The 12,950-nt window shown below is 45.4% G+C and overlaps 1 protein-coding gene across 2 annotated transcripts in view; it reads left to right on the forward strand.

The window, feature by feature from the left end:
• The window catches only part of ETS1 (ETS proto-oncogene 1, transcription factor), a 66,234-nt gene that overhangs the window by 21,130 nt on the left and 32,154 nt on the right, over positions 1–12,950 (forward strand). For both annotated transcript variants that reach the window (XM_081238881.1, XM_081238880.1), the window contains exon 2: positions 11,945–12,064. In XM_081238881.1, the coding sequence (XP_081095007.1) occupies positions 11,945–12,064 (120 nt within the window). The remainder of the gene's footprint in view (positions 1–11,944; positions 12,065–12,950) is intronic.

Raw genomic sequence — 12,950 nt, forward strand, 5'->3', positions numbered from 1 at the left:
TTCTGGGGCGTGTAGCCATCCCGTCCCAGATCCTGCCCTGCCTCTGATTGTCATTACTTTTGCAGATAAACCTTTGTGGGTCTGGGAAGCTTGGCGGGGGGGTCATGCACATAGAGTGTATTGCTTCAGTGCCTGCGGTTGGCATTTGGAAAACGGTTGGCATTTTGAGATCATTTGTCTCTGTACTGGGAAAATGGACATAGATATTCTTATTTTTCACTGTGGTTTCCCTGGGTTGAAAACAGACAGTTGCACTGTGTGAATGTCTATGAGTATGCTTTTGCCCTCTCTGTCCAGATTTATTTATTAAAAGAAAAACACATCTGCATAAAAAAGCCTTAGAACACAGGAAGAATGTCCACTTTGTTTTTCTTTCTGTAGCACCGAGACATGTGGGGTTTCAGCTTCCTCCAAGGGGTTTTTGAAGACTGGCTTTCATCTCAAACAAGGCTTTTTCCCATTGGAAAAAACAGCCCATTTTTTTGGTTTGAAAATATATTTATATAATGTATAAATAAATAAGAAAGACGAGAGAGAATTTCCTTTCAAAATTTATGGAAAAATGCTGCTTTCTGAACATCATTAATTGGTAGTTCGTTGCTGGCCCTTCCCAGCCCACTTCCACTCTGCCATGTGTCCCTTTATTCGGGTTTAAATTTTTCCAACATTGGCTTCCTCTGCTTTTCCCTTTCCTTCCCTCTGGTCCCTTCTCTGCCGTCCATCCACCCTCCCCCATCTTCACTGCCCGCTCTGCTTCTCATCTCCTCTCCCAGCTGCTCCCTGTCTGCTCGCCCCCACTCCTCCTGCGTTGCTCCTAAGCCCCTCTTCTTCTGCTTTCCCCGGCAGCCCTCAGCAGCTAGAGCCCTCACTGGAAGAGGCCTGTCTCTGTGTTTGTTTCCTGCGTGGGAGGGAGAGGCAGGCCTTGAGAAAACAGTTCAAAAGTGCAGAAAAACTCCACCTCTTCCAGCCTAAATAAACGGGCTCCACTCCATCTGTTTGCCCAGATTGTTCCTTTGCCCACCGAGAAAACTCTTCATCCTTCACCTGGACCAGCCCGGTCTTCCTAGTTGTGCTCAGACGCCCCCTCCATGCCCATCTTGCCCCCAGGCCAAGTGCGGAGGGGGCCCTGCGGGGGGAGCCTCTGACTCAGGCTTCTGGGTGGGAGCCACAAGCTCTGGTGTTGCAGCTGCTGTCTGCGAAGAGAGTCCCAGGGATGGAGGCGCTTCCTTTGTCATTACTTTCTCTGTAATGAAAATAATGGAGAAAAATGAAAGGAAATGTTTCTGTGTCCATTTCTGCCTCCCCTGCTTTTAACTCTGTTAACAGGTACGGGTGGAAAATACCTGGCTTTCGTGCCCAGTGCTCTGGGTTTGAGTGCTGGTAAGATCACTCAACTGGCCTGATTATCTTGGTTCAGTCACTGAAGTACCCTTTGTGAGCCTCCATACCCTCACCTATGTGACACAGAGAATACTAAACCCTTGGTTGTTCTCAGGCTCATAGTAGAATAGGGGAGAAAACATTTTCTAAAATGTAAACTTCTACTCAGAAAGCAGCACTGAACATCATAGGTGGGAATCACGTGACATGGAAATGAATTGGTCAGCCTGATTAGGCAGCATCTCCGGGGCCTCAGAGAGTGAAGCATCTAAGAGTAATATGTAAACTGAAATCGCAGAAGCCGGGATAATAGCAAGATGTAGGATGTCAGATATTTTCCAGAGTCTTCTTGAGTGGGGTTGTCCTTTGCCATGTTGTTGCCAAAAGCCTTCTGACCCTATCATGAGTATTTTTTTTTTTTTTTTTTTTTTGTTGCGGTACGCGGGCCTCTCACCGTTGTGGCTTCTCCCGTTGCGGAGCACAGGCTCCGGACGCGCAGGCCCAGCGGCCGTGGCTCACGGGCCCAGCCGCTCCGCGGCATGTGGGATCTTCCCGGCCCGGGGCACGAACCCGTGTCCCCTGCATTGGCAGGCGGACTCTCAACCACTGCACCACCAGGGAAGCCCTGTCATGAGTATTTTAATTGAAGGCAGGACAGGACAGGAGTTTGACATGGCTCAGAAGTCGAAGGTTGGGGAGGAACCAGTGAGATGCACCATGGCTCTCTGCGAACCTTGGAGCTGAAAGGGCCCAATGTATGCTTTCTTCCAGAGTAATATAGAGACCTTGCCTCTGTGTTTTCCGTGACAGAAGAAGTGACACTGTTCTGGGACATCCAGGACTTGTAAAATGCCTGGCGTGGTGTCAAGTGTAACTGTCTATGTAGGAAATGATTTGAAACATGTGATATGTTCTGTAAATGGCTTTGAATGACCATTAAAGAACTTTATTCTTTAAAGTACCCTATTGAGGCGGGCCTTCTATGCAGGAATCCTAATCTTAATAGCTAAAACATTCTTTCAAACTGTGAGCATGTCATTCATTTAAGGGTATATGTATGGCTTGGGTAAAATGCAGCTTGGGTTCTGGCAAATACCAAACATGAAGAAAAGAGTTTTGAGCACAAAATTACAGTTTTGTTTTGTGCCATATAGACTCTAAGCTGGCACTCTTAGGAAGTTTTTAAAACCAAAAGGCATCTTAGGTCCCTTGGATCCTGGAGCTGTGAGGTGTTGTCGTGGCAAAACACATATTCTAGATGATTACTGCTACAAAAAAGATTTCCCCCATAGCGGATTGGAGGGTACAGAATAGGTAAGGAGTCAGTCTGTCTGCTAAAACAAACAGCCAGATTCAGGGGATGTCAATGTCCATTTATATCTCAGAATCTGATCTTTACATTCATTTTCTCATTTTCTCAGTTGCTTGGTCGTACGTACCTGGGGAAATCGCCAGGTTCCTTCTCCTTGCTGTCTCTCTAAGTTTTGGGAAATAAAAACGTATTTTTTTTTTAGTCTTTCTATTTTACAAGATACTTTTCAGTTCAGTTCAAGTCACCAATAATTCATTGAACACCTACTAGGCTTTGGTATTTTCACACATATTTAATTGAATCCTCACTGCCAGGTAGGCAGAGAATCCTAGCGAGTGAAGGATGCTCCTGAGCTCGCAGTGGTCCCCAAGGACGTTCCCACACACCCTCACTTGCCAGAGCTGCTGGAGAAAACACAGAATTAGGAGCCATTCCAGCAGGGCCCATTCATTCAGATATTTCCTCTTTCAGGCCATGTGCCCAATGTTTGGGGTGGGAGATCTGAACTGTTCTAAGTAAGGAAAGAGCAAGAAAACGTAGCTGCGGGACCCAGGGGGCAGTTCTGCTTTCTGGCGCAGCTCCTGGAACGGAAGAGCCTCTCTGGGTTTCCCTGAGCACCTGGGATTGATTTGGGTTTTGCTCTGACTTGGAAACATTTGCTGAGGTGGAGGTTGGAGGAGGGGTTGGGGAGGAAAGAAATAAATCCAGTGATTAAAAATAGCTTGTGCATGTCAGGTGCCTGAACGAATTGGGGAACACGCCCACAGTCCCTTTTGTCTGGCAGGTCTAAGCTCCTGGCTGCCGAATTACAACCGCTTTCATTTGTTTTTCCTGCTCCCCTACCATGTAATGGTCAAGGGCTCATTGGAACCATGTGTGAGCCTGGTGAGTCACCAAATCCTCGGGACTTCGGTGGCACTAATGTGTTAAGACCCCTTTTGGGGGATGGGACGGGGGTGGGTGAGGGGAGAAGGGAGAGGGCTGCCGTCACTTCCTACAGATGTTCAGGGTCCTCGGCTGTCTCTGCAGCCTTGGTTCCCAGGCCCAGCTGCTGGGCCCAAGGCAGGCTTCCCTGGGCAGTTTGCAGCCTGCTTTGCCTCTCAGAGGACCATCTCTTTTGTCCTGGGACAAGTTCCCTCTGAGAAGAGGCATCTACCTTTGAGTTTGGTGCGCTGTACCCCAGCAGCGTGCTTTATTTCCCCGAGGCAGTAATTGGGAGACTGGCTCGAATTTTTGGTCAATCAGATCATTGGAGGGTGAATTGGGGATTTTCTGTGCAGCTTCTTTTCTCTCTCCCTCAGAGTTGTTTTTTTTTTTTTTTTTTTTTTTAATTCGCTGGTGACTTCAAGGGCATTGGTATCAAGAGAAGAACCGAAGCCCAGTTGTGTTTCCCTAACTGATAAGAAAACTCTGTTTTGGGGTCCGGGTGTCCCATCATTTGGGGCAGTGATGGACTGCTTGGTTGGGATGGGTGGTCCAACCACGGCGCTGAGCTATTCTTGCTGAGCTCTTGCTGGAGCCAAGGATCCTGCTTGTCTCTCATCGCTTTGTCACTTCATTAGGTTTGCGAAAATGGGGTCGAGGGGCTGAAGAGGGACACATTTCCCTTCTTTGCATTAGCCTCGGCCAGAGGCTTTGTGGATTATACTGACTTCCTCAACAGGAAGCCCTGCCTTGCCAAGTTTCTAGCGCCTGTAACGGGGTTTGGAATCAGGAGTGTAGGACAAAGAGAACCCTTCCTTCCTAGTTCCAGTCCATCCTTGCATGAATGAGAGAAAGGTTGAATGAGATTCCTTTTCACAGCCTTCTGAGATATTAGTGTCTTCACTGGGTAACTTCTCTTAGGGACCAGTAACAGCTTTCTAAGGACAATGTTGGTCATTCAGAATCAGTCCCTGACCACAGCCATTTTGCTATTTCTATTGATCTGAAGGGGTAAAGGTGCCTCCTCTCTTACTCCAGGCAGTTTGACATCTGCCCTTTGGGTGCTGGCCAAAATCCTCAGCTCTTTCTGCCCACTCGTAGTTACAGTTGTAAGTTCCTGAGGACCTTAGCAGTCAGGAGGACTTACCTCTGCAGTCTTTTGCTTGTAGGGCGTGGTGGCCAAAGGAATGGCTGGCTGCCCTGATTTGAAATCATCCCTCTCTGATCCAACTTCATCACTCTCCAGGTCATGATAACGTTGCTTTAAAAGAAGTTCCGTGGTTCGAGTGGACCAATGAATGAAATGTAGACCTAGATTTAAGCACAGTGGAAAGTAATCTGAAGCCTTATTTTCTTTTTCCATGAGCTTATCTGTTTCTTGTAAGCTTTCATAGTATGATCCTCCTCTATCTCAAAAATATCCTCGTGACAATAAAATATTTGTGGGTGAAATGGCATGGTGCCTGGGATTAGCCTTACAGTTCTTCTGTGTTGGTGGGGGGGGGGGAAATGAAATAAAAACTGGTAGTGTTGATGGATTTTGAATAGGGATTTATTATACTAGTCTCTTTACCTTGGTGTGTGTTTAAAAATTGGCGTAATGAAACATTTAAAACCCTATGAGGGATATAGACACTACCTATCAACAGACCTCTTTTTAACAACGCACTGATGGAGTGACTTACCCAGCGTGATTACGTAAGTGGCAAAACTGAGAACCCGTGGGTTTTGACCAACAAGTTAAGGCAGCAAGCCCAGTGCATTGTCCCACTGTGTCTTTTCCCCCTGTCTTCAGAATCCTCTCTTTCCATTTGGGACAAGTGTCCTTTTTTTCTTCTCTGTATGAATGAGAAGGTTTCTTCTTGGTCCTTTCACTTTAAGGAACCTATTTCAGCCAGACTTTATGTAACTAATTAACCTTATATTATGTGCACAATTGCCCATCAGGGTGACTCAGGGGTGAACACAGACAGGGAAGGAGGCCAGGTTGTCATTTACCGTGTGTTACTTTGTATGGAAGGAAGGAAGCCTCAAGACCCTTAGTTCCAAGAAAGGAAAAGATTACAGTCGGTTCTGTAAATGGCTTTTAATTACGTCTTCATGGGGTGAGCTATATGAAATCCTGGATTTCTTCGATCCAGAAATGGTTTTGTTTAAGTTTTTAATTTACTGACTCAAGTATATCTCATTTTCAAACTGAGAAATAAAAGTCCCGTTTTCTGTGTCTCAGCTGTAGAAATTTTAGTGTTCTTGGATTTCTGATCCATTCCTATTTGCAGCAGCCGTGGAATTGAATGGAAAGACCTTGGACGTGAGAGTTGAAAGATGGAGTTTAAGGCAGGCTCTTGATCTCTTGCAGTCTTGGGTTTCTGACCTGTGAAGTGGGGGTCCTGTAATACTTTCCCAGGCCCCCCGGAAGCTTTATGTTGTGAGGATATTGGGGAACAGTATACGGGAAGGGTCTCGGTGGACCGTAGTGGTTTTCAGATGTAAGGCGTATCATTCATTCCTGGTGTTTCTTCCCTGCTGCTGTTGATTGGGGCAATACCCACCACCCGTGGCTGGTGTCGTCATGGTAACCCACCAGGCTTTGGCCAATCCAATGGCTGCACAAGACTGGAATGTGCACCTTGGATTTCTAGTCCATTGCCTAACCCTTGGGTCCCAGATGCTCCAGTCTTCCTGCCACTTATTTGAGGATGGTGAGAGGAGGAACATCTCAGTTCAGCAAGGCCATAGGTCTTGAACTTCTCCTGGAACCAACACCACTTCAGGCTTAGATTCTAGGTAACATTGCTGATATGAGCCGTTCGGTTTCAAACGACTTACTAGAATGGTATGAAAAGTCACGTGACATGTTCTTGATGGGTTCTTGGACACTGAGCAGTCCTTAACTTTGAGTTCCATTATGAGTGAATTGAAACCCTTGTTCCACATTTGACTTAAAACATCCTTGGGCTGTATAAGCTTTTGTTCAGGATTAGGTCACAGTGAAAAAGAAGCAGATGTTTCCCTGCATTGAAAAGGCCACAATTCATTGTGTTCCTACTGATGCAAGAAAAACTATCTGCTAATTTCTGCTCTGATACTGTGCAGTCTTGATTGGACAGAGTTTGGGACCGTTATTTGCTCACTAGCTTCTGTACAACTCTCCTCTCAGAAATCTGGGTGATTCCTATAAATATTAACTCAGATTTAGGGTCCTGAGGAATAATCCCTGGGTCAGAAATCAAATATACTTGTAATATGTTTATGTTTCATAAATATACTTGGAGCCTCCACCGTATCAGCGTAGTATATTTCCAGGTCAGGTGCTCAGCATTTTGAAACAAATGTGTTACTGCAATTCAAGATATTGCAAGTACAATTATTAGCACAAAGGCAATTTTAGTTCTTGTCCATAAAATACAATTAGTTAACTTCTGTGGAGCATTGATTAATTTATAGATGCTGTTGCTAAAATTAGAAATATTTTTGGTACCTAATAGAAAAGTATTTTAATAGGTAATGAGATAAGGTGTGGTCAGAATAACAGAGATGCCTGCTTGGGCCAAACCATGTCATGTCAGCTTCTCCACCTGTGTAATGATTTCATTATTTTTATTGGTCAGTGTAATTGACAGAACTGCCACAGACATGAACGAGCAACACAGAGGGCATTTTTGCATTCGTATTCTTCATGATGAGAGTTTAATGTTTTATGTTAATACCACTTTTGAAAGTGGTTATTCATCATCATTTACATGCAGTGCCTGTGCTACTAAAAAAGACAATCCTGGCTGATTGTTCATTCACTTATAGAGGAGTTTTGATTTTTTTTTTTAAACCTTCCATTCCACACTTCATGAAAATAGATAAAGCTCTGACTTTCCTTTCTGAATCCTTTGGGTCCAAAGGCACTGATACGCCTTCTCCTGAGCTCATCAAGTCCAGGTGTCCCAAGTGTGTGGTGTTGGCTTTCCCCAGCTGGGCTGGGAGCACCTTTTCCAGAGACCCAGTGCTCTGAGTCCCCAGTCAGGGGCACAGCCTTTCGGTGCCATGCAGCACCTAAAGCCTGGCATGTGGACCAGGCTTTTGAGAATGGCATTGAGGTGGACAGGCACAAGTTAATTCCAGATGCTTCCCTTGGAGAGAACAAGCCAGAACCTGGAAGTGCCGGCTCCCTGACAGGAAGTGGAAACCTGCGCGGGGAGTTGTCAGCCCAGAGGCCCTGTCCTGGCCGGACTGCTGGGGCACTGCTGTGATAGGAAGCAGACTCCGGGCTCTCCGCTGTCATCCTCAGCCTTCACATCACCCTAGCATCCAACTGCCCAGGCTTTCCTGTTCAGAAGATGTCTGGGGCCTCCTAGCCTCATCCTTCAGTTCCAGTTTGCAGCAGAACCACTGCTGGTCCATTTGGCCTGGCCCACATTTTCCACGTGCATTTTCCTGGCCCACTTCGGCCATCAGTAGAGTCCTTTTCATCGAGTCATAACTCCAATGGAGAGAACAAACACACACAACAAAACCCACACAGTGCAAGTTCATGATTTGGTGTTGGATGGGAGCGAAGGGAAGGAAAGTTGATTCACATTTGGAAGACATTGAATTCATCCGGCGTTTGTTGATTGGCTCCTGTGCTGGGAGCTGGGGTTGCTGCATTTGTTCCTTCTTTCAGAAGCGATACTCTTGGTTAAATAGGGAGCCCTTTTCTCTAAAGTCCAACTGACTTCCACTGTAAGGGAAGATCTCCTGGACCTGTCCCTTAGCTGTTCTTGGGCGAGGAGAGTGGGGACGAAGGGGGAGCACTGATGTCTTTCTTAGTGACTCATGTGACGATTATTCCATTGTTCAAAGGGCTGGATGTTATGTAATCAACATTTTATCCCATCCCCCTACTTTTCCCCCCTAACAATCTGGGATTTTCCAGCATTTTGTCAACCTTCCTGGAAGTGTGTTGATTTTTCCACTAGGCTTTTTTGGGCATGTCCCAGGGCAACCCAAACTCTCCAGTCCCTATAACTTCAGATCCCCCTCAGTGCAGGGCCTGGGAGAGCCACAGCCGTGAACCCTTCTGTTCTTCTAGGGCACAGGGCAGACTCTGGGCCGTTTCCTGATAGCACCGCTCAAAGCAAACTGAGGGAAAGAGCTGCCTACCCTTCTTTCTTGCCACGTAATTTCCATTCATTTTGATGTTCAGAGGCAATATATTTGTCTCTTTTTTCAGAGGTCACCAAATTATCATTTTTTTCCCTCCTATGTTTCCATTTTATCCAGCCAATAACACATTACTTACATCCAGGGAACTGTTTAACTAGCCAGGGTTTAGAGATGGCTGGTAGAGGAACTTCTCCAGTGGCCCCGCCATTTTCTGTCAGGTCCATATGATACACTGAAGAGTCAGGGTGAGCAAGAGGGCTTCTGGAAATTACTGCAGTAAAGTGCATTGCTGTCTAAAGGTCACAGGACAGCTAGTAGGAATTCTCAAGTCATTTCTTTGCTTGTTTGCTTTTTGTTGGAAATTGTGCCTGAGGTGAATTTGGAGGATTTTTAACTTGAACCATATCTATGTATCTTGGCTTTGAACATGGTCTGCAAGTACAAGAGGGACACAGCAGAGATAAAGATGCACGTGGCAATAGCAAAGGAGGACACATTTGTGAATCTGCAGATCTTGATTCCTCATTCTTCTTCACCACCTACATAAATCAAGTTTTATAGGTGTTACCTCCTATATGCATGTCACATCTGACCACTTACATTTTCTGCAGAGCCATCTTCCTAGCTAAAGCCACCATCATCCCTCACCACAACTGATGCAAGAGCTTTTTAATAAGTCTTCTTGCATCCATTTGGAGTTACCTCCTAAACCATTCTTTACTGGCAGCTAAGGCAATCTTTTTTTTTTTTTAACCCATTTTTAAAAATTGTGGTAAAGTGAACATAACCTAAAATTTACCAACTTAACTATTTTTAAGTTACAGTTTAGTGGGATTAAATACACTCATAATGTTGCACAACCTTTGCCACCATCCACCTCCAGAACTCTTTTCATCCTGTAAAACTGAAACTCTGTCCCCAGGACACAACCCCCCATTCCCTCCTCCCTCCAGGCCCTGGAAGCTACCATTCTACTTGCTGTCTCTATGAATTTGACAATTCTAAGTCCCTTATATGGTTTGTCTTTTCATGACTGGCTTATTTCATTTACCATAATGTGAAGGCTCATCCATGTTGCAGTCTATGTCAGAATTCCCTTCCTTTGTAAGGCTGAATGATATTGTACTGTGTGCGTATATACTACCTTTTGCTTATCCACTCCTCTGTTGATGGACACTTGGTTGCCTCCACATTTTAGCTACTGTGAATAATGCTGCTATTACCATGAGTGTACAAATATCTCTTCAAGACCTTGCCGTCAGCTCTTCTGGGTATATAGAGAACTCCTAAAACTCAGCACAAAAAGACAAACCACTGTATTAGAAATGGTCAAAATGCTTGAATAGACATTTCTCCAAAGAAGATACACGAATGACCAATAAGCCCATGGAAACATGCTCAACGTCACTAATAATTAGGGAAATGCAGATCAAAACTACAGTGTGATACCACTTCACATCTATTAGCATGGCTACTATAAAAAATGCAGAAGATAAGTGTTGGCAAGGAGGTGGAACCCTTGTGCACTGTGGTGGGGCTGTAAAATCATGCAGCCACTGTGAGAAAACAGGATGGCAGTTCCTTGAAAATTTAAAAATGGGATTACCGGGGGCTTCCCTGGTGGTGCAGTGGTTAAGAATCCGCCTGCCGATGCAGGGGACACGGGTTCGATCCCTGGTCCGAGAAGATCCCACATGCCGCGGAGCAACTAAGCCCATGCGCCACAACTACTGAGCCTGCGCTCCACAGCCCGTGAGCCACAACTACTGAGCCCATGTGCCTAGAGCCCGTGCTCCGCAACAAGGGAAGCCACCACAATGAGAAGCCCGCGCACCGCAAGGAAGAGGAGCCCCTGCTCGCCGCAACTAGAGAAAGGCCGCGCGCAGCAACGAAGACCCAATGCAGCCAAATATAAATAAATAAATAAAATAAAAATAGACTTACCGTAAGATGATATTCTTCAGGCAAAATGTAGTCATGTCATTCCTCTGCATAAAACTCTCAATGCCTGTTTTGCTCAGGATACAATTATAAATTCCTTAACACACTCCTTACTTACGTTTTCAGCCTCCTCTCAAGCTGTTGTCCCCTTGATCACTCTGCTCCAGTTGCATGGATCTTTCTGATCCTAAAACAGGCCAAGGTTCCCCTCTTCCCCCATCTCAGGACCTTGATTTGTGCTATTCTCTTATCTCGGATCACAGCCCTCTCATTTCAGTGCTCATCAGGATTACCTGGATTCTGTGTTACAGACGGATTTCCGGGCTCCGCCCCCTCAGAGGTTCTGATTCAGGAGGCCTGGGTGGGGCTGCGTTCTCCCAGGTGATGCTGATATGGCTGGTCTGGGGACCACACTTTGAGAACCACTGGTCTGGAGTCGTTTTTTAAAAACTCCTGTGTATCCTTCAGGTCTCAGGTCGAACATCTCACTTCTAAGGGAGGCCTTCTCTGATTCCTCCAGACCTGCGGGACTCCCTGTTACGTGTTAACACTGCATCTTCTACTCTTCCTATGAAGCCCTTACGGACATTGTATTTGAATTGTGTAAATAGTTTTTCTAATGACTGATTTCCCTGCCAGAATCTGATATCCAGCTCCATCAGGGTAGGGATCATTACTGCCTTGTTCACTGTTCTTTCTCTAATTCCTTGCGTGTAACAAATGCTAGATAATTATTTATTGAACGAATGTTGTTACTTCCTTTTCATAGGTAACAGCAAGTGCGTAGAAACATTAGTGTTCTCAGGGAGCATGAAGGATGGGTAGGGGCTGTGGGGGAGTTAGTAGAGCTATACAGAAAGAATACACGTACTTTGTCAGAGAGGCAGGGCGTACGAGGCAAGAGTCAGGTTTTTAGTTTTTTGGTTTTTTTTTTTATGGGCCCTACCACATTGTGGAAAGCCCCCCAAATTTTACCTGCCCTGGTGAGGATGCTACTACAGTTATTTCTCAGCTTGTCTTCTTCAGACCATTCATGCTCTATGATATTTTATGGGTGGTTAATTACCTATTTAGTTTTATCTTTAAAATTGAGGTATAACTGACATGTAACCTTATGTTAGTTTCAGGTATACAACATAATGATTTGATATTTGTGTCTGTTGCACAGCGAGCACCACCATCAGTCTAGCTAACATGCATCACCTATTTCGTTTTTGTTAGTATTCATGTGATATTTTTTCCTTACAGATATGGAATGTGCAGATGTTCCACTCTTAACTCCAAGCAGCAAAGAAATGATGTCTCAAGCCTTGAAAGCTACTTTCAGTGGTTTCTCTAAAGAGCAGCAACGCCTGGGAATTCCAAAAGGTAGGTTTTGTAGCTGGAAGGAGAGAGGATGGGATCAGACTTTGAGGTATGGTTAGTTTTCTCACCTGTTGGGTGAGATAGACATTATTACTCACCACACTTCGGTCAGCAGCCACAGATCGTTGCAGACATCTGTTGGAACAAGCATAGACGCATGCTGATGCTCCTTCATCTCCCAGGCTTGCCCCTGCCATCTTGGTTTTAGGGCAGTGGTGCCCAAACTTGTTTGTACATTAGACAGGGGATCGTCAAAAAATTCCACAGTCCAGGTCAGGTCCCAGACCAATTAAGTCACAACTGCTGGTTGCATCAGTAATTCTGAAGCTTCTCAAGAGACTCCATAGTACAGACAAGTTTGGAAGGCATGGTCTTGGAGTCATTCTGGGCCACCATTGGATGAACTCGATGAGCTGCATTTCTGGGAATTTACTCTTTTCTTTTTCATGTCCTTTGGTGAAATGTGTTTACCTTTGGGTGTTCTCATCCAAAAGGGTTTATTCGGGAATGTAAGGGGAAGTGACCTGCGTTGTCAGAAAGGAAAAATGATGGGGGAAGACTTAAGCCTTGACCAAGCAGCATTTCCTGAACAGTTGAGAGCAGAAAGAACACTTTGCTATTGAATAAGAGAAACAAAAGCTGTCTTTAGACCAGGCCAGTGCTACTGCTGCATGAGAGGCTTCCACCCTGCCAGACGCAAGCCTTTGGTAGATTCTGTGAGTGTATCTGTCTACCTTTCCATGTATTCTCCTTTCCCACAAACCTCAGCTGACAGCAATGCCCAATCACAAGGCAGAATACAGTGAATTCCGACCACTGGGTTTTCCAACATCTCATAAAGTCATCGTCTAGATTGAAGGGGGTAACTCTGAGAGCAGGCATGCTGTAG

The sequence above is a fragment of the Mesoplodon bidens genome, assembly GCF_964165515.1.
Source record: "Mesoplodon bidens genome assembly, chromosome: 7".
In the NCBI taxonomy this organism is placed as follows: Eukaryota; Metazoa; Chordata; class Mammalia; order Artiodactyla; family Ziphiidae; genus Mesoplodon; species Mesoplodon bidens.